At 43.8% G+C, this 21,064-nt stretch overlaps 1 protein-coding gene across 1 annotated transcript in view; it reads left to right on the forward strand.

The window, feature by feature from the left end:
* LOC126539035 (prolyl 3-hydroxylase 2-like) overlaps window positions 1–19,817 on the forward strand; it is a 39,017-nt gene extending 19,200 nt beyond the window's left edge. Inside the window, exons 10-12 of the mRNA XM_050185733.2 lie at window positions 6,841–6,958; window positions 9,889–9,961; window positions 13,613–19,817. Of these exons, the coding sequence (XP_050041690.1) occupies window positions 6,841–6,958; window positions 9,889–9,961; window positions 13,613–13,939 (518 nt within the window). The 3' untranslated portion in view covers window positions 13,940–19,817. The remainder of the gene's footprint in view (window positions 1–6,840; window positions 6,959–9,888; window positions 9,962–13,612) is intronic.
* Window positions 19,818–21,064: the final 1,247 nt, after the last annotated feature.

The following is a 21,064-nucleotide window of genomic DNA, read 5'->3' on the forward strand; positions in this document are numbered from 1 at the left end:
TAAAATTTACGATAGTGTTGGCCACAAGGCTGTTACAGGGTGGTTTTAAGCCAACACAAATACCAACTGGGTGTTACAACAATGAAGTTAAAACCATTTCTATTTGCTTGTGGCACAATATGCTCCGATTCATTCATAGCAGGCAATGCAACAATGCTAGAGAGATTTCTCGCTGCTTGTACTATTCACAACAAAAAAGAAGTGTGTCACATATTAAAAAAGAAGATACAGGCATGCATCATGTTGTTTAATGTAACATGACCAAATGCAGAAACAGACAGTGAAGCCAGAAAAAGCACAGAGGAAAGATGAAGAGAGATGGGACTAAAAAAGAAAAAAAAATATATGCAGATCCAATGCACATGTTGGAGTCTTCCGTGGAGCGAAGCTTTAGGAAAGCAGTCAGTCAAATATTTCACAACTAACGGCGAGGCATGCAATTTTGTTTATCTTCATCCTTTACAACGAGTAATCTCATGGAATGCATATGTTTATCCACAACAAAAGTCACAACTTTATTGTCATGTAATTTTTTTTTTTTTTTCGTTTGTGCACAGCATTGCTGATAAGCTATGTCGAAATGCAAAGTCCAATTCAGGCAGATGCACAGTGTGAAACGAATACACAGTGATATAACAGTTACAAAGGCGATGTATGAGATGCTCGTTGAGGGAAGAATAGTAATTACAGCTGTATGCACAGAAAAATGTACGACTCATATAAAGCAACATTTATGGTTTCTTTACCTCTTGTGTCACAGCGGGACATAGCCAATCTGGAGGATTGGGCAAGAATGAGCACATCCCCAGCATCCAATACTGAGTGGCTAAATCGGAGAAAATAAAGTAAATCTAGGACTCCGTTGAATATACGTAATTCATCATTCCATCAACAGATCAACGTGCTTTAGAGGTGCCTGTGAGTCTATGTTATATGATCGGGTTTTATATAGGAAGTTACCCGCCACGGTTGCTTAGTGGCTGTGGTGTTGGGCTGCTAAACACGAGGTCGCGGGATCGCATCCCGACCATGGCGACCGCATTTCAGTGGGTGCAAAATGCAAAAACACCCGTCTACTTAGATTTAGGTGCACGTTAAAGGACCCCAGGTGGTTTAAATTTCTGGAGTCCCCCACTACGGTGCGCCTCATAATCATATCGTGGTTTTGGCATGTAAAGCCCTGTAATTTAATTAATTTAATGTAGGAAGGTAATATAATAAATATTATAATTATTATCGGCACACTAGGTCAGCTTGTAAGGGTTGTGTAAGCCACTTCACAGATGATTTCGTATAAACTTCACGCATATTTCGACAAATTTACTTGCTGAAATAGTAATGCATCCAACAGCAGCCAGGTCGCCACGTGAAACTCGCGAGAGTACACAATGAAAGTTTAAAACAGGTGGGAGCCAAACCGACATCTTTCACACTACGTACACAGGACTTTACCAATTCAGCTACCTCTGTGGTCATCCTCCCATCCATGTTCTTGGGTACTTGCATAGGGAGAGAGAAGAGGCAGGGAGGTCAACTGCATGGTTTGCTACCCTACACGGGAGTTACGGGACACTTGTGTATGTGTGCAAGGTTAGGCCTGGGAGCCTAAGCCAGTGCCACTCATGGCCGAGATGGCGGATGTGGACCATCCTTTTGACCGCAGGCATCACATAGTATGCCAGCTTAGGAGCAGGCAATGGGCGTTCGTGTTGTCCACTTCTCTACTCTTGTGTCCTGTCTGCACGCCTCACTTCTTTTTTGCATAATGAATCTTTACCAACTAGCTCCGCTTTCTGTCGTTCTGGGCCATCATAAACCCTAGTAGTATCAGCCGTGCTTACACCTGGGCTTTGGCATCTGCTGTACTTATGTCCATGCTCCCCACGTAGAGCTACATTTCATCCGAAGTTACATGGCTGACCAAATGACCACAATGCCACCCTCGTCGAGTGTGAAGTAAAGGGCTCAATGCCCAGCCATGGTGGCTGCATACAAAAGCACTTGTGTACCTAGAATTAAGTGCAAGATAAAGAACCCCAGGAGGTTGAAATTCATTCTAATTCGGCACCCCACCCCTTACGATGGCATCCCTCATAACCCAGGTGGGTTGCTTTGGGTTGACAAATCACCGCCAGAACAAACATTTTAGAATACTATCTTCCCAAGTCTTCGCAGCAGAGTCAACACTCATCTTGCTTCCCTACCGTTGGGCTTCACACACTTGGCACGTTCACCATAAGCCTTGTGGTGTTTATGACAACTTGCAAGTGCACCTTTCTGCCTCAGGAATAAGAAAGAAAACTGACCTGCCCACCTTGGCCTTGAATGACTAGAACAACAGGAGATGCCCAGGGACTGTGTGAAGGTTGAATAACGTCACGGCGCAGCATATCTTCAACTTGGGTGGTAATGACACGACGCTGTTCGTCAGAGACGCGGTACGGTCATTGACGTAACGGCTGATGTGAACCGGTATCAATGTAGTGCTGCACTTCCGACATGCGGCCCAGTTGAGGTTGTGAAACATCGCACGAACTCCTAAAGTGGTGCAGGAGATCAAGAAGGTCGGCGCGTTCGGCAGGTGTGAGGGTATCAGCGATGGCACTCGAGAACGCATCCCGGGACATCTCCTCAAGCGCAGAAATTGAAGATGGTTGGCCGGAGTCGACATCAAAACAGTCTCTGGGGACATCAACCAAAGACGAAGAGTCGAGGAGTTCCACGAAGCCAAGGCATTCACCAACAAGCAACGTAATAGGTGCACAGAGGGGATTACAGAAGTATATATTGCTGCAGCTGCCGGCGATGTCAAGCGTTGCGAAAGGTGGTGGGAAAGATTTACTCAATGATGGCATCGCAAGAGATGGCTACAAGGGCGAAGGAGCCAGGCGGAATATCTGTGTCCTCGCGGACAGTAAGTTTAGAAGGGCGATCACGATCTTCGTGCAATGGTTCGTCGCACAGAGGGAAAAATTCAACTTCTGCGCATGCACAGTCGATCACAGCTTTATGACGGGATAAGAAGTCCCATCCGAGGATGACGTCATGCGAGCAGGCGGCAAGGACAATACACTGGACGATGTAAACAATGCCGTGAATAAGCATACATATAGTACAGGCTGCGTGCGGAGTGACATGCTGCATGCTTGCCGTACGAAGTGACAGTCCAGAAAGCGGCGTGGTCATCTCGTGCAGTGAACGGCACAGCTTGGCAACTATCGCAGAAACGGCCGCGCCGGTAACCACACGAGCGAATGCAGGAACACCTTCTACACAAATTTCAACCACATTAGCAGGACAGGCGTGAGGACTTAGACAGTTTGAATGGGGCGCAGTTCTTGCCTCTTGAACTGCGACATTCAGTTTTCCTGGTCAGGTGGTGTGGGTCGCCGACGCATTGGGGAGAGCGAGCGTCGGCGAGGGTATGGCGAGTGACATGACGGATATTCAGGGAGGTCAGCACGAGCATACGGTAGGGGGCAAGGAGCGACGTATTGGCGAAAGTGCTGGCTGCCATACTGGAAGGGCCGAGAGGCATCGCAGAACGCTTGAGGGCAACGGCGGCAATATCGGGCGACGTGTCTGAGAGTGCAGCAAAAATAACAGATGGGACGATTGTCAGGTGTCCTACAAGGATCAGCTCTCGGTGCGGTCCAAGATGCAGCATGGGCGTCCGGTGTCGCCGGTTGGGACTGGGTCGCGAAAGATGCCAATGGAGGCCTGCGTACTGCCTGCGCATATGTAAGAGGCGCAGCCACAGACAGGACTGGCCGTGCATAGGTGAGAGGCATGGCGACAGGCTGCACTGCCAGCGCAGAGTTGAGATTCGCGGCTGCAGGCGGCTGATGGTGTGCGTAAGGGACAACTTGAGTGACCTCTTTGGAAATGAGGGCGCGGAGCGTGTTTCGAAGACGGGAGGTGGGCTCCTGAGTGAAGGGGACTAAAGAAAGTTGGTGGGCAACTTCCTCATGCATGAAGTCCTTGACCCACTTAATGAATGAGGATGGGTCGTACATGCTATCAAGGCTCGCCAACGAGTCGTCACTTCCCGGAGCACTCCGAGTCAAAGTGCATTGCTTCCTCAACTCATCATAACTTTGGCATAGGCTGACGACTTCGGACACAGTGCGGGGATTCCTGGCTAGGAGCATCTGGAATGCGCCGTCATCGATGCCTTTCAGTATATGGTGAATTAGCTCAGCTTCGGGCATGGCGGCGTTGACTCGTTTACAAAGGTCCACGACGTCTTCAGCGTAGCTCGTGAACGTTTCAGCTGTCTTGTGTGCGAACAGTGGGTCGGCTGAACACTTCTGTAAAGGTTGTCTTGAAGACTGACCATGTGGGTATGTCACTTTCGTGGCTGTGAAACCAGAGTTGGGCAACACCAGCCAGATAAAAGATGACGTGGGTTAACTTCGCTGGATCATCTCACCTGCTGTGCGCGCTCACCTGTTCATATGACGCAAACCAGTCTTCGTCTTCGTCGTCTGCACCGCTGAAGATCTTGGGGTCCCGTTCTCATGGAACGCCGGTGCAGGTGACAGACTGTGAAGTCGGTGCGTTTGGGATGAGCTGTCGGTCATGGCGGGCAGTAGCGCTCTTGAACGCAGCTTCAGGGTTTCAAGAGACAGGGTTTGAGTCCCAGCACCTCCACCAATTGAGAAAAGGTCTATGTGCGGCATCTTACGCAAAGGCACAGCGACCGGGAACGGCGAGACAGCCCGGAGCACTGTCTAAAAAAACGCCAGCAATCAACAGCGCAAGCTGAGTCGAGCCGCGCGTTGGCGATGCGGCTGTGCCGCGAGACGCATCTTCTTTTTCACACAAGCTATTCTAGATTGTTTACATACTTTCTTTTACGTTCTACCTGCCAAAGGCCGGCAGCTATGTGATGAAAGTTAGGCTGATTTGCAGAGTAAAAAGATGACACTTTATTTCCAGCTCGGAAATATATATATATATATATATATATATATATACACACACACACGGATGGCTGTTCCATTCAGACAGTTCCACCGGCACAGTGGTTATACCATCATGGCCATTAAGCATCAGCTACAAAATTTATCATGTCACAGCATCAACCGCTTTAGAATTTGTTGCCTTCCGAGGTGCTGTTGATTATATTAACCACCAACCATGTAATCAGTGGGCAATATTCTGCCACTCAAAGGTGGCCCTACAATGTCTTTTGTCAGCTCTTCATTGCGGGTCCTGTGAACAACTTGTGTCGTAGATGAAAGAAACACACCATCATATGATCAGAAAGGATGCAACGTTGTGTTTCAGTGGTTGCCGGCTCAGGTATCTGTGGCAACGAAGCTGCTAGGAAAGCACACGAAGGAGCAAAACATTGTTTCTCTGCCTTTGTCGAGGATGGACACAGCTCAGCACCTAAGCAAGCTAACGCACCAAATGATATAGAAGTGGCACACACCTGAATTCACTCACGATCGGCTGCGTCCTCTTGGTGCGTCTATACAACTGTGGCTTTTACCTGGACTTCCATGAAGGGAGGAAACAGCAGTGTGCCGCTTACACCCGGGTGCTGTATTCACCAGTGCATATAAATTTTTTATTGGAATGACTGATAGTGCTGAGTGCAATGCCTTCAGTGTCAAGGAGACTATAAAACATCTCCTGTGCTACTGCCCATTCTTTGAAAATGAAAGACATGACCTCTGCACTGCTCTAGATCCGTTAGACAGAAATTCACTTTGAACAAAATGTTAGGACCATGGCCTCACATATTGCAGCTACAAAGGCCACAAAAGCACTGCTGCGATTTCTGAAGGCTTCTGGACTAAGTGACTGTCTGTGTGTGATCTGGACTGAGCGGCCGTCTGTGACAGAGAACAGAGAACTGTTACTATGTCAGCGATATCCACAGTGGATGTTCTCTTCTTATATTAATCTTTCCCTCCCTTCCCCCAGTCATCTGTTAACCTCTGTACCTTGCATAATTCAACCCCCCCCCCCCCCCTACAGCAGAGGGCTACGAATGCACTGTCGCAGTTCTTACCAATAACAAACCTGCACAAATGACTGTAGCACTGATAAGTGTTAACTGTTATCCTATGCTGTGAACAGCAGTGATTGTGGACACACGCTTTCTCTCTCTATTCCCTTCTTATCTTCCTACAGTTCCCTCCCTTACTGTAAAGAGCAGGGTAGCAAACCAGATTTTTCTTCTGGCTAACCCCTTTGCCTTTCCTTTCTTTCATCTCCCTTTCTACCTATCTTGGGTTGTTAAACTCCATGGCGTAAGTTAGATTCTTTTTAGTAAGAATATGTTATGCAGCTCGTTGAATGTGTGGTGAGTTAATTAGACAATCCACTTCACATGTGCTTCACAGATGAGCAAAGCTTACTGTTGCAAACAGTGGAACACTGATGTGTTACAGTGCTTCACTTTCTAGTCTTTTATTAAGTACATCAAAATATAGGTAGAAAAGAATTTAAAAAATAAAGTCTGGAATTTTATGTGCCAAAACCACATTATAAGGCACACTGTAGTGGGAGACTCAGGATTAATTTTGACCCCCTGAAATCCTTTAACGTGCACCAGATGCATGGCACACAGGCATTTTTGTATTTCGCCCCCACCTATATGCGGCTGCTGCGGCCGGTCTTAGCAACACGATGCTGAAGTCACCACGACAAGTAGGTGGAATAGACCACTTATATCAAGAATATAGGTGGGCTCTCCGCCTATATTTTTTTACTAAAGGGACACCAGATGACATACTGCATTGGAAAAAAAACCAAAAAACAAATAATGGATTTTGTGGAGCTGAGCTTTGATTCTTCTGTGTCACCCACGCTTCATGTCTGCAGGTGCTTCCAGGAGACCCGAAAGTGATATGAGCCACTCAATTCATGCGGACAACTGTATCCTCCAGGAAAGTGGGAAGTGCATTAAACAGCTGCCAGCGTACATCTGGAGAGACTTCAGGTACAGCATTGTGATGCACGCTGAAGTCCTTCGAGCGGAAGCAGTGGGCACTCGAGTCATATCCTCGGCAAAAGAACAACACAGAGCTGAACACATTAGCGAACCCACAATGGTGGCTTGAAGTTGTGGTGTTCTGCTGCCAAGCAGGAGGTCACGGTTTCATTCTTATGGTGATTCCATTCCATATGGGGGTTTCATTTTTACTGACGCTCATGCACTTGGATTGCTCATTCACTTGGATTCACGTGCACAATAAATCACCCTAGGTGGTCAAAATTAATCCAGAGGTTACCACTATGTCAATACCTATAGCCTAGGTTTTACATTAACATACGAAAATTTATTGATCAATCATTGATTCTCTCAATGCATGTAACCATACAAAGTCATATAATGCATAGTTATTTGTGTTCTATGAAAAAAAAATTTTTCGACCAGTTTATTTTTATCTTATCCTTTACCCATGTATAAGCTATATTAGTAATTTGGTGAGAGGAGCAGAGCTACATTTCTTCGAGGAAAGCAATAGACCTAGCTTAGTCACGGCAAGCGGTAGATGTAGTCATAGACTGAGACTATTTCATACCTGCCAGCATTATCTGACTGATCCAATAAGAGCTCATATGTCAGTTTGTAATGTATCCAAAGTCTGTTGACATTTTGTGCCATCTGTCTCTTTACTCACTAAAATGAGGGGAGTGGGCGTGTTAGTGTAAATTTAAGATGAAACTCTGATAGTTGTGACACTTCTTTCCCGTGTAATATTGCACTGTTCCTTGAAATAATGTTTCGTTCTTGTTTTATAATGAATCTGTGTATAACGAATAATTGGCATAAACTGATTACAAATTATGCCCGACTGTATCAGTATATGGAATATACAAATTGCCTCGTAGTTTATTAAAGATGAAGCTTTCTTTGATAAGTACTGCAGCTTTTGCTAGCAATGGCTGCTGGTGCCTTGCGAAATATCCCGCATACAGGAAATAGAAGAAAAAATTACGTGTTAGTAGATGGTGGAATTGAATCTCGGTCTCCCAGCACAACAGCTCGATGCTTCTAACCACTAGACCACAATCGCATGCACACTTCTCTCGTGCCAAAACAGACTGGTTCTTTGAGATATTCATGCTCCCCCGCAAGAGCTCTCCGATGTCTGAAGGTTTAGACGCAGTGGTCGGTGGTGCCGCTGTGTTGCGTTTCTCCGTTGCATTAGCTGATGGTCAAGGGGTGCATTCAACGCTGAAGTCCTCTGCCCGCGCCTTACTGGAACGCATGACTTCGCCTTGCGGGCTCTCCATAACTTCGCTTACATTAATTCCCACAGTGTGTGAAATCTGCATGATTTTCCGAGTTATTTCGACTACCATAGTGTGTTTGTTATAAAGTGCTGTAAGTGTTGTAATGTGGACAGTTAATAGTGGCTGTTGGACATTTATTTCACTGCGCTGCTGAGTCTATTGCCGGCTGCTGTGAGCATGTTTCAATCGCAGAGTTTCCTACAATAATTACTTGAGGGAACTCTGGCACTGTAATTGTTCGGCCACCCTAGGAGTGATTGGAAGTACATGGACTTGTCTGATCTTCATGCTTGTGGATTCAGACGTTCTTGTGGCTTTGTTTATTATGCTTTATACGCTTTGTTGTCGTAAATTTCAGAGCAAGATATACTTTCTGAAGTGCAGAAAACTCTGCAGACATGCAAGAACGCTACTAATTGGAACGATTCAGCTAGTGGAGGTGGCCAAATCCAAACGTGCCAAGCTTCTCAAGGCACAGACTTGCCCAGGGTAACTTCATAAGGGCGTATTATGTCGGTTGTCGACGCATGCGTCTGTGGCATAATGGTTTGAATAACGGGCTTCTGTGCTATACCATTCCTGTGTTCGAATGTCCTGTGTTCGAATCCCGCCTTGCACTTTGTTGCACTTTGTTGCACTTTGTTGAAAATGACAAGTTCACAAAGTCACGAAGCCATTTGAAGCCAGAAGGACGAAGTTTAGGCAAATCCATGTACTTCAATAATTCTCATGCTGGTACAACCGCTCCCATTGCAGCTTCCATAGACACCGGCGCCAGAGTTCCCTCTAGTAATTATTGTATGAAACTCTATGGTTTCAACAATGGCAGGAGATCAAAACACCATTCCCATTTGGTGTTGGAACTAACACAATACTAGCGCGAAAGGCATGAAGCCAAAATGAAATCAGCACCACGCAGAATCCCTCTGAGTCCCCGATGGACCCAGTACTGTGCAACTTTAGTTAAGAGCTGACACTTGACACTTTTAGTGAATTGGCTAGAATGATTTGCTAAAGCTAATCTTCGGCAGCTCCCACCATATGAGTGGAGACACTGCATGAGTTGTTCATTATGCAAAAAAGAAGTGAGGTGTGCCTCACTTCATTTAATGAATCCATAATGAATCCATAATGAATCCTTACCAACTAGCTCAGCTTTCGATGAGTTGTTCAGCTGGTTCATGAACATGAAACTGTAGGTTGGATCCCAGTTGTTTGCATTTTACCTGCGAAGTCTATGTGCAAATTTGTCTGGTAGTGCCCAAGGTAAAAAAGAAAAAAAGAAGCTCAACACAGGATTTGCTTTGCAGCATTTCTTAATTTTACTAGTTGGTTTGGAACATTTAAAATTTCTTGTTTCAGAAGAAATCATTCGGTGCTAGGTGTTCTGAAAAGGCACCACTACAGAAACTGCTCGTGGACTTTAAATCACGTCACCCAAAGATTGCACATTATTAAGCATCAATCCGTGCTTAATATGGTCCGCTTTTGTGCAGACATATAGATTATTAATGCTTTCAATCTTGAGTTGTCTATGCTGTCGCCTCTATGCTTACTGTCTCAGAATTCTTAAAGCATAATTCTCATGCTGTAATATCATGACAACTTCTTTTTTATCTTGTATTTCAGCTCAGTCTTGTACCTGAATGATGACTTTGTGGGTGGTGAGTTTGTGTTTGCCAGCCAAAAAACCAGCATAGAGGTAAGCATTCTTCGTGGCTACCATGTATTAGAGCCTCTGTAGCTGTGTTGCTCTGCAGGAAAATTAAACAAACTTAGCCGAACTACTGTCTCATTCGCATTCAACTGCACATCATGTTAATGCCGTGTCATTGTTCTATCTGTTTTCAGTCTTTGAACTTGCACACTTATAAATGAGATATCAGACATAGTTGGGAACTGGTTCCTGGTTCCATATTTTCACAGTGGTTTTGTCAATCCTGTTCGACGCTTGCACCATTTTTTTGCTTTCGAAATGAATGAATGAATGAACTTTATTCCCCTTTTAAGAGAGGGGAGGGATGGGGAGGGGGGAGAGGGAGGTCTGAGTGCTCCAGTCCCAGCAGGCGTCCGTCGCCACATTATGTAGCTAGACGTCCATCTACCAGTCGTGGTAGGCCTCTGCTACCTCCTCAGCTCACCTCAGGACTCGGTCCTGTAGGGTGGGATCGGAGCTGCACAGGGCAGTCTCTCACAGCTCCTCGCTACTAATTAATGGTTTGAGCGTGTGTGTGTGTGTGGGGGGGGGGTAGCTTTGATGGGGCACTGCCACGTGATACGAGAGAGATCTGCTATTGGGACAGGGCAAAAGCGACACTTGGGTGTCCAGTATGTGGCGGGATAGAATAAGTGCAAAGTGCACGGGGTACGAAAAGTGCGAGTTCGTAGTCGGCGCCACAGTATTTCTCTCTGGCGCATTCTAGGCACAGAGAGAGGTGGATACAATTGGCGTTGGTGTCTTTAATGTGTGCAAATTTCATGGAATATGACGAATGTGTCTTTATTAGTGTGTTGTTGGCAGTCATTGGGTTCTAGAGTTAGGACCAAATTTGCGGCAACTCGGTCCGTGAATCCTCGAGCAGTGGCATGAGCCATTTCGTTGCCTTGGTGTCCTTGATGTGGTGGAGTCCAGACGAGAGCCATGTCGTTTTCTGGTGGGTGAGAGACAAGTAGAGAGTACGCGAGGTTGTTAATGGTAGCCGTTACTGAAGTTCCGTATAGCAGTCTTAGAGTCACTAGTGATGACATTGCAATCGGGTAGCCCCGATGCAAGTGCAATGGCGGCCTCTTCTGCATCGCCCGTTGAGGTGGTCTTGACTGATGCTGAACAAACAGTGTTGCCCTGGTTGTCTACGACTGCTAGAGCATAATGATGTCTAGTGGTGTAAGCAGCAGTGTCCACATAGTAGACTCCTACAGCCTGTCCATAGCTGCGTTGTAGCGCCTTGGCTCAAAGTTTACGGCGTTTGACGTGAAATTCGGAGTGCATGTTTCTGGGTAGGAGCTGGATGTGGTATTGGCCGTGTATGTTCGGAGGAAGTTGATGTCGCTTGCTCTCGTTGAATGTTGGAGCATGATGAATTTGTCTCAGGATCTCACGCCGAGCTTCAGTAGTGGTGAGCCTGTGGTATTGCGATGATGGATGTGCTTTGGTTAATTCTTGAAAGATATTTAGTGTGGCCATGGCCATCGCCCTTTGTGTGGATGCTCTAATTGGAACACCAAGAGCGGCTTTGTGTATCTTGCGGATCAAGCATTTCACAGTATCCTCTTCCTGCCTAGAGAGTGAGAGATATGGTATGGCGAAGGTGATTTCGCTTAAGGCAAAAGCCTTGATTAGCTGAATTAGGTCCTTCTCTTGAAGCCCTCCGTGTTTGTTGGAGATCCTCCTTATCAGGCGGAGCATATTAGCTACCGTTGTTTGTAGTGCTTGCAAGGTATGCTGATTTGCTCGGTTGCGTTGCAGGTGTAATCCTAGGACCCTTATCCTGTCTACCTGGGGTATAGGGTCCCCTTCAATCGTGAGTTGGATATTCGGGGGTGAAGTCCTGAAGCGCCTTGTGGGGCCAGAAGGAGAAGCTGTGATTTGGCGGGGGAGCACCTGAGATTCAATTCGTGACCTACTTGTTCGACCTCATCAATTGCTGCTTGGAGGCTGTCTTGGATGTGCCCGTCAGAACCTCCGGCCATTCACAGCGTAATATCGTCCGTGTACAGTGTGAATCGGAGGTCAGGAATCTTCTTGAGAGTGAAAGCTAAAGGTTGCATAGCCAAATTGAAGAGGAGGGGGGAAGTACTGCCCCTTGGGGTAGTCCTTCCTAAACTTATTTGACCAGATTGTTCGCTGCCTAATTGGCACGTCGCAGTGTGCTTCGTGAGGAAGCTGCGCATATAGCGCTAGATTCGCTCCCCGCAGTTTATACTGCTAAGTTCGCGTAATATGGCCAAGTGTGACACGTTGTTGAAGGTGCCCTTGAGGTCGAGGCCGAGCGACGCTTGTGTGTCACGTGCGTCGCTCGGTTCAATAATGTCTTCTTTGAGCCTTAGCATGACATCCCGACAAGAAAGAGGTTTGCGAAAGCCAGTCATTTCCGAAGGGAACAAGTGATTATGTTCAACGTATTTGGAGAGGCACAGGTGGATTCAAAAGCTTTGCTGTCTGCACAAGTGCTATGCACTTGTGATTCTTTGATGTGGTGGTCTTGCACTGCCCTGCATGTATAATCCTCTTACAGTTATCAGAGCAGTGATAGCTTACACTTCCAAGGTCAGGTAACCTGTCTGTGTAGATAAGTATTCAGAGAAGAGGAGAAGTAGAATTTTGTTTTCTTCCTCTTTTATTTCCTTTCCTTTTATTATGAATATAAAAATAATTGCAAATTTAACCCTAGTGGAGTTGACTGAGAGGTTATTTGTTTGTTTATTTATTTATTTTTATTTCATTTACTTATAAGATACTGTGGACTAGAAGTCCAAGCAGGGAGAGCAGAATACACAAGATTATTTACACAGAAGAACAGGATCAAAGAAGTGTACAACACGTTTTTCACACAAATTCTTTGGTCATAAGGTAGACGATTAAGAAAAATTTAAACAACTTGGTTATAATACAACTATAACTAATACACAAAATAACAACATTATTTACTCAAATGGTATGCAGGTCACAGGCGCTGGGGATATGCTTCAGTTAGTTTATTCCAGTCAGCTGTTGTTTGTGGGAAAAAAAAGTGCCGAAAAAGCGTCGTTCCTTGCAAAAATTGGTGCTAGAGAATGAGGGTAGTGGTGTCGACCGGGTCCGCTTATCAAGGGGGATACATATGTTGTGGTGTGTAAGGCTAGCCTATGATTAGTTAAGTTTGAAAGAAACTTCGAATTTCAAACTATCGAACTTCGGACTTCGAACTATCGAATTTGTGATAGTTCAATGCCGTTTGCAGTTAGTAATGCGGTGGGGGAGCCAGTAGCCTTTAAGTTTACTGCAAATAAATCGTACAGCTTTTCTTTGAATTCCAGCTAGGTTCATTATGTTAATTTTTGTGTGAGGGTTCCAAACCATAGAAGTGAACTCAAGTTTTGGCCTAATTAAGAAAAATTAAGAGAGTACTTTAACATTAGGTGGGGCAGTCTTGAGTTTGTGGCGTAGAAGGCATACTTTCTGGAAAGTGGCAGCGCAGATAATGTTTATGTGCAAGTTCTATGACCTAAAGTTCCAGTTTTCATCTAAAGGGCATCTTTTTATGTGCCTTTCTTGGTTGTGGTGCCTGTTGGCTTTTTGTGATGATGTTATTTGCGTGAAATTGAGCCCTTTGGTTCCTCTGGTTCATCTCGCTATGCCGCCATGTGTGTGCAGGCCTCTGTGAAACCAAAGTGTGGCCGGGCCGTGGCCTTCTCAGCTGGTGCGGAGAACCTTCATGGCGTGCTTCCGGTAGAAGGTGGGCGGCGTTGCGCGCTTGCCACGTGGTACACCTTCGACCCCAAGTATCGCGAAAGGGAGAGAGAGTTTGCGTACAACATCATCAGCCAACGTCGCTCGTCGGGGCGCCGTGAGAACCTGATGCCAAAGCTGTCTAGAGAGGAGGGGCAGCGCCCAGTGTTAGCTCCACCGTCTGGCCATTCTGTCCAAGACACTGTGCTGCAGAACCATGGTATTAAGAACCATCACATGGACGAACTATGATGTGAAATTGGGCAGAATCTTGCTAATTTGCTTTGAGATGCATTATAGAATGAAAGAAGGCATTTACATGCGCTGCAGTTTGAATGTGACTTGCCTGCTTATGCAATAAGAACACCCCTTTCACACGAGCTCTAAAGCACTTCTCGATGTACTATGCACATTGCGCATACAAGTGAACCTCACCATAATATTCATAGCGGAGGTTTATTCATTATGGTCGACATTGGTTACTAACGAATGAACAAAAATTGTCGCCAGCAAGTCTGGATTTCAATTCGTGCGACAGGATTACACAAACCAAGCACGGTCTAGCCAAGCTCCTGTCTGATGGGGGCTCTGTGTGTTTTTCATCAATAGTGCCAGTTATCAAAGCATGTAAATTTTATGTATAAAGACCTAATATGGTCAGGAGCATACTTGCAGCTACTTTTTGCACAAGTTCTGGCTTCTTGCTGCTGATTCATGCAGCGTTCTTGAGCTTCGTCCAAACAAAAATTTGCTTCACCGTAACCGATACCACATTGGATGCCACATATTAAATTTCATTATAGCATTAGAATGCTCATCGAAATTAAATATGGCTAACCATAATTTAGATTTACTTCATTATATCTGATAATTCATAATATTCATCTTCATTGTATCAGGGCTCAACTTATTGAGTTCATTTGCAAGATTGAAGGTGTCTCATGAAAAATGGAAAAACACCCAGCCACTTGACTTTAGCAGAATGGCAGAAACAGAGCCATTTCATTACTCTTGTGAAAATCAGACTGCATTTGAAGGAGGGGGGGGGGGGACGCACAATTGCACTCATGGGCTTAAAATACTGCCTTTCGGGGGCGGTTGACCCGCCATCTGAGCTACCCAACAGCCTAGTAGATGTATGCTACGAAGAATTTGTCTCACTCTCCTGTTTGCCTTTTCTTTATATTACTTTTCATTTGCTTTTGGTTTTAGCATATTTCGATATAAGATTATGCAGTGATAAATTTTAAGTTTGCTTTAATGAAAGTTTCCTTTCAAATCAGTCTGAATTTTGTGGATATTTATATGTGGCAAATATCTCCAGACAACAATAAGGCAATAGTAGTTGAGAACTGTAACCATAATCTTTTGATTCTGCTGTTGTGTAAATTTGCTTGCTGCCCTACATAAAGCACTGCATAGCAGTTATTTTTGGGGAATGAAAATAGTCACATATGCAGGGTAATCCATGAGTGTTAGAAAAAGTAAGAATTTATAATAATTCATAATGTATATACTGTAGCAAGATGGTGGTTTTCACAGAAATGTGCAAAACAGGATTTCTTAAATAAATTTATAGCCCGAGTAGTTATAATTTTTGCTGACAGGCGGCAGTTGTGTCAGTTAAGCCACAACAACTCAACCTTATACTGACAAATGATACTATTGCAGCTACAAAATATTTTGTTATTTAAAAAAAATACAATGTTCTCTGGGCAATTCTGTGAAACCCACATGTTGCTATGAACTGTATATTTAAATAATAATTTTTTTCACAATTCTGTCACTTTTGGATCACCCTGCATAGATCTGGTTTCATGCAGGTGGGTAAACATGGTACCGCCTAGCATACGCTTGTGATAACAGCTTGTTGTTTTCGAGGTAATGGTAACCATTGCCTCAAAAAGCAGGTGGTCTTTAGTGGCATGTATATTGCTGTAGCTGACGTTATATACATTTTTGTAGTCAGTCTTATCATGCACGGTAAGTTCACATGCAAAAATAACAGCAAGCTTTTTCTTGGTATGTTTGCCTTTGTGGTTGCTGCAGACAAGCATTTAGTAGGTCGCCAAAGATAGATATTTTGCATCTTAAAGTGCTCCTTGTAATTTCATGTTCACTTCAGATTACCTGCACGGTCAGTGTGCAGTACAGATAAAGCTGGGATGATAATGACTGTCAAATGCTATATAGCATGTAGGGACCATGACTTGCAGTTTCACCAAACTTCACTTCTTTGGGAGTTGCATTTGGTTTTGCTTTTCTAGTGTAGAAATTTACAGTTCTGTCATTTTTGGATCGTCCTGCATATAGCTGGTCTCGTGCAGGTGCGTATAGCTGTGAAGATCATTTTGTGCCAACAGAATGTTAATGTTCCTGTTAAAATAGGCCAGCCATGTGTGATCACCTTGCACAACATTTTGATACTGCTAAATGCACGAGTATAAAATTTGACTCGGTCTTTGCTTATTAGCGAACTGCAGTAACGACAAGATGGCGGAGGCCTGTTTGCTATTGTGAAACTACTGTCTAAATCATATTATAAGCTCAGGTTCTTGACCTGATATAACTATTTACACACAAAATTTCTTTAATAGTATTATTTGCTTTCAGTTTCGAAGTGACATGGAAGTGTGCGCATAGAGAACAGCACAAGAGGAAATGGACCTGTGTTAGACTTTTTCTATTAGGTTCACATGTGGCATCGAAGGGCAGCTTCTGAATCATAATGCCATATTTTGTCACCCGTAACATGCCCTTCCATATTACCCATGATATCGGCTACAATTCCCAAAAAAAGGAAAAAAAAAAAAACAAACAAAAGAACATAATCCAGGCATATAACCAGTGCAAATTGCATACCATGTTCATATATATAGAAAAGAGCTTCACACGGTTATTGGTGCTAAGCAAAGATCCAGGACCAATCTTGTTTTTTTATTACGATCACATCACCAATTGCAATTTAGCATGAATATTAAGGGCTTGTATGTTGCTCTCTTATTAATACTAAATGTTTTCCGTCTGTGCCAAATCACTTGTTTCTTTTCAGGAAGAGTGCAAAAATATTCTTGATTTAATATAATAACTACTGTTTCCACTGAACTTGTGACACACCATACTTTCACCTACTCTGATGACTCTAGTGTTCTGCATCCGAGCAAGAGGTTGTGAGTTCGAGTCCCTGCCATGGCAGGTGTATTTAGGTGGGGGCTGAATGCAGGAACATCTGCCTACTTAGATGTAAGTGCACGTAAAAGAACCTCACGTGGTTGAAATGAATCTGGAGCTTCCCATCATGGTGACCCTCACAGGGTCACCATTTAGGGCCAACTGGAATGAAATTTCACATTAGCTTAATCGGTTACAAAGGAGTACTGTATACCACTGAAGTAATCTAGGCAAAGCTGTGAGGCTGGTAATTGCATAGCTTTCTTGTTAGAAGCCTCCAAACAGCAACTAAGCCAATGGCGAATGCACTTTGTGGTTTGCGGCTACGACGTAAGTCTCTGCACCTCGCTTCCGATATTTTTCAGCACATCATGTTTTCATAGGCACCTGCGTGAGCTGCCTAATTTCGGAGGGAACTGTGTGAAGCCGCGCCGTCTAGGTGATATGTCACTACTGGCGAACAATAATGGAGGTGCCTTTATTTCCTTCAGTTTTGGTATCGGAAACGGCTACTCTTTGCAAGATTTTCGTGAGGCTTCCACTCATACTTCAAATTTAAAATTTTGTGCAGTGGTTTCTCGATGTCTACACTAACTTAAACTAGATTTTTTAAGCTGTCCGAAATTTCGTTGCAGTTACCCTTTAAACCCCATGGTTTGATCATTCCATTTCACACCCTGTACTTTGGCACAAAAGCTTTAACTGGAAGCATTTAACTTAAAGAAAGGAAAATTACATTTCTTGCAAAACTACGTAAGCAGGCCAGAATTCAAATGTGTGTTCTTTGCCCTTATGCATGAACAGTGCTTGTTTCTAGGCCTTATGCTTAAAGTCAGCTTCCTTGATCCTGCATCACTGGTGGAATAAAAGGGGGCTGGTGGGGTTTCTACCCAAAAACTTAAACATCTTAGCAGCTTGTGTGCAGGTTTGAAGTGCCCATCATGTATATACATTAAAACATTTCTTGTACAGGTTTGTGGACATAAGCGCATGTGCATCCTTATACAGGCTGTAACACAAATATTTACAACAGATTGCAGAGTCTCTCAGGGCTTGTTTCAGTTAAATAGTGGTATCTTGTGTACCGTTTTTTGCCTATGGTTGTACCAGAGTTTGGAATACTAAAGCATGTTGTGTCATTGAGCAGAATAAGGGCGGAAAGATATCATGTGGACAGGACAATTTTTTGGATATAGAGGTAACAAGAAAAGCATCTTTTCTTATTTTTTCTAACATCTAGTCAGGATTCAAGGGGTCAGTGATCCTGTTTATTTGAGGCCGTGAACTCGGGGTGTGACAAAAAAAAAAAGACAATTTACTCAAAACTTATAAAACCTGAGAAGTTCGATAGTGGCTGGAGATGGAGAGACTGTGTGATTACGTTGCTAGTCCTGAGGTTAACTTGGTCGTATGTTTCTCGGTGCCTTGTTTCTCTTGCAGCAAAAAGCTTTCAGCCAAAAGCCTTATTGCAACGTTCACAGATTGCATTTACAGGAATATGACCTGACCTTGAGTACAGTGCCAGGGTCAGCCTTCTAGCGGCTGCAAAATAGGAGAAAAAGAATGTGCATTATTACTATGCACAGTTGCTTTTCTACCGCCGTTGCATCATGCTGCACACCTTTGCATTTGTGGTGTGCAGGAAAGTCAACTTGCATGTATATCTTTGGAGGTTTTTTTGCGGCTGGCTTCTTTGCATTACCCATGCGACGGGTGGTAAAGCATAGTACCAAAGATAATTTATTTTAATGTCGATATTTTTTTAATACAGCAAAGTAAGCTTTCCTAATAAGCTGGGAAAAATTAGAGGAAAAGCAGAGTGCCAGAATAGTGCGTGTGCTTTTATTTCTTTTGGTATAATTGCCCCCTCTATTTTGCTGCGGGGCACTTGTGTTTTCAAATTCTAAAATACTCTTCTATTGTGAATGACTGCTATAAAACGAAGGCCCATTGTTCATTAATCTACTGCACTACTGAAAGACAATGTAATAGGTTTTGTAGTGATTAGACAAAATGTGCTTACTTTGTAGTGACTCGAATTGACCAGTACTGTGTGTGTATGCGTCTGTGTTTATACGTTTCACTTTGTGGTGATAATGTTACAATGCTTGTTGTGTACAACGTTGCTTACTTGTATATTTCATGACACCTATTTCATCTGAAGTGTTCGCACCTAGGCACATTGAATATGTGTTATGAGCATATTTATTCTCTGTGAACGCTGCCATGCTTCAAATAAACAGTGCACAAATTGGAGTCAGAAATCAGTGTGTTTCAGATTGCATAATGCTGATGTAGCTTAGTGTAACAGGTCTATGTGTTTATTCTCTGTTAAGTGAATGTATTGTAGTCATTGAATTATTCACTCTATTTGATTGTGTTCAATAGTCCTCATCTACTGCCATACACTGTGCAGGAAGACAGTCACTTTAGTTTGATCCTAAAAATTTCGCATTATTCAATTTATTTTAACACGGAGATCACATGGTACATTACATGAAAACATACAGCTGTAAAGCCTGCAGATAATATCAAATGTTTTTGAAATCTGTGTAGCAATAACACTGTAAGAATGTGTTACACACTAGTCGTGGAGGGCAAGTTTGAAGCATTTGCTATAACAGCAGTTAGCATATATTTTGCACATTTAACGAGTGCTTCTCATCTCTCCTCTCTCACCCTGTTGCCTATATCTCACTGAATACCCTAGCGAAGCATCTAACTGCTTTGGTCTGTTTGTACTCTTAAATTATCTTGATTGATGCACTTGAAATGGGAACAAAAAATCTCGTGAGTTGACCCTGACTTGAAGCTGGAATGCTCACAAGGGAACATTTCAGCCTCACGAGTTCATTTGTGCTGTAAGAGGGCTGACAACATTCTGCATAGGCTTGGCCTTATTTGAATTTTTGAAGGCACTCTAGCCTACTTTCATAAAATTAAAACTATTTCTCCTTGTCTTGCTCTGTTTGAATTAATGTGTCAGCTGTACCATATGCATACATTTTGATAATCCACGTGCAAGCTGTTAAAAAAATATATCCCGGTGTGTCTACATTTGTAATATTTTGTGTGTTTCCACTCTGTTTCCTAGCTGTACTGACACACTTTGTCAGTTCATTAAAAAAAAAAAGAAAAACGAGCAGTGTGTGGAAATACGTATGGTACTGAGTGCAACTCTATGTCCAAAAAGAGGGAGAGTGAGAAAAAAAAGGTGGAAGGGGGTTAATATAAATGCTACTCTTTTTTACAGAAGATTGACATGCTTGTTCACTGCATTGCATCTACTTAAGTATCTTGAATGCCTGTGTATGCCTCGCCACTGCTCATTCTCGGACAGTGGTGATTGGAACCAGTATGTTTTCTACACAAGGCTGAAATCTTGATTAAAGGAGTACTAAAAGGACATTAAACAAATTTTTTTTAGTCTATTGAGGGTTCTGGACCACGATACCCTAGGGGAAAAAAAAGAAAAAGAATACTGGCAAGCCTCCATGAGCCCTAAATAAATTATCTTAACAGGTGGTGCCCAATATCCACATGCCATAGAGTGGCGCCCTCTGGATTTAAAATGTGGACCTTAAAGGCTACGCTTTTGCGGTTTGAATGCTTCGGAAGCGACTTTGGGAGCCGGAAATACGTCATAGACGTCGGATTTTGTGCAACACCTAGCTTTTCTACGAGGTTTTGGTTTTGCAACGAGTGTACGTGGCATGACGCGCAAAATGTGGTCACGTGGGAGCATGCTATGCTCCCACGTGACGTTTGAGCGATCACTCACGTGGTCCCTCGCACGCGTCCAAGAAGCAGCTCACAAAAAATCAGCAGTCGGACCTCGTAATTCTGCTACTCTACGTGTTAATAACATCACCGGTGTTCGGGGCCGGATGACAAACTCTCTCGAGGAAGTCACTCCACAAGTGAACTGTGGATATGATTTTCCTATCGCTGCTTTTACTGCGCTAGACAGTTACTGCGATCAACATAGTTGACGTCGTGTTGAGGGAGAATTCACCTTGTAAGGCTGCTAAAGGTAGTAGCGTTTAGTGACTGCTCCTTTCCTTTAATATAAAGGAAGAATAAAGGCGTTGAACAGCAGCTTCCTTCCTTTCCTTTACGTATTTATTTAAATAACCACGTTAAACTCTGTCTGGCTTGCTGGGTGCTCCCCTATGCTGCGCCTCGTTATTGGCCCGGTCGAGCAGC

The sequence above is a fragment of the Dermacentor andersoni genome, chromosome 11, assembly GCF_023375885.2.
Source record: "Dermacentor andersoni chromosome 11, qqDerAnde1_hic_scaffold, whole genome shotgun sequence".
In the NCBI taxonomy this organism is placed as follows: domain Eukaryota; kingdom Metazoa; phylum Arthropoda; class Arachnida; order Ixodida; family Ixodidae; genus Dermacentor; species Dermacentor andersoni.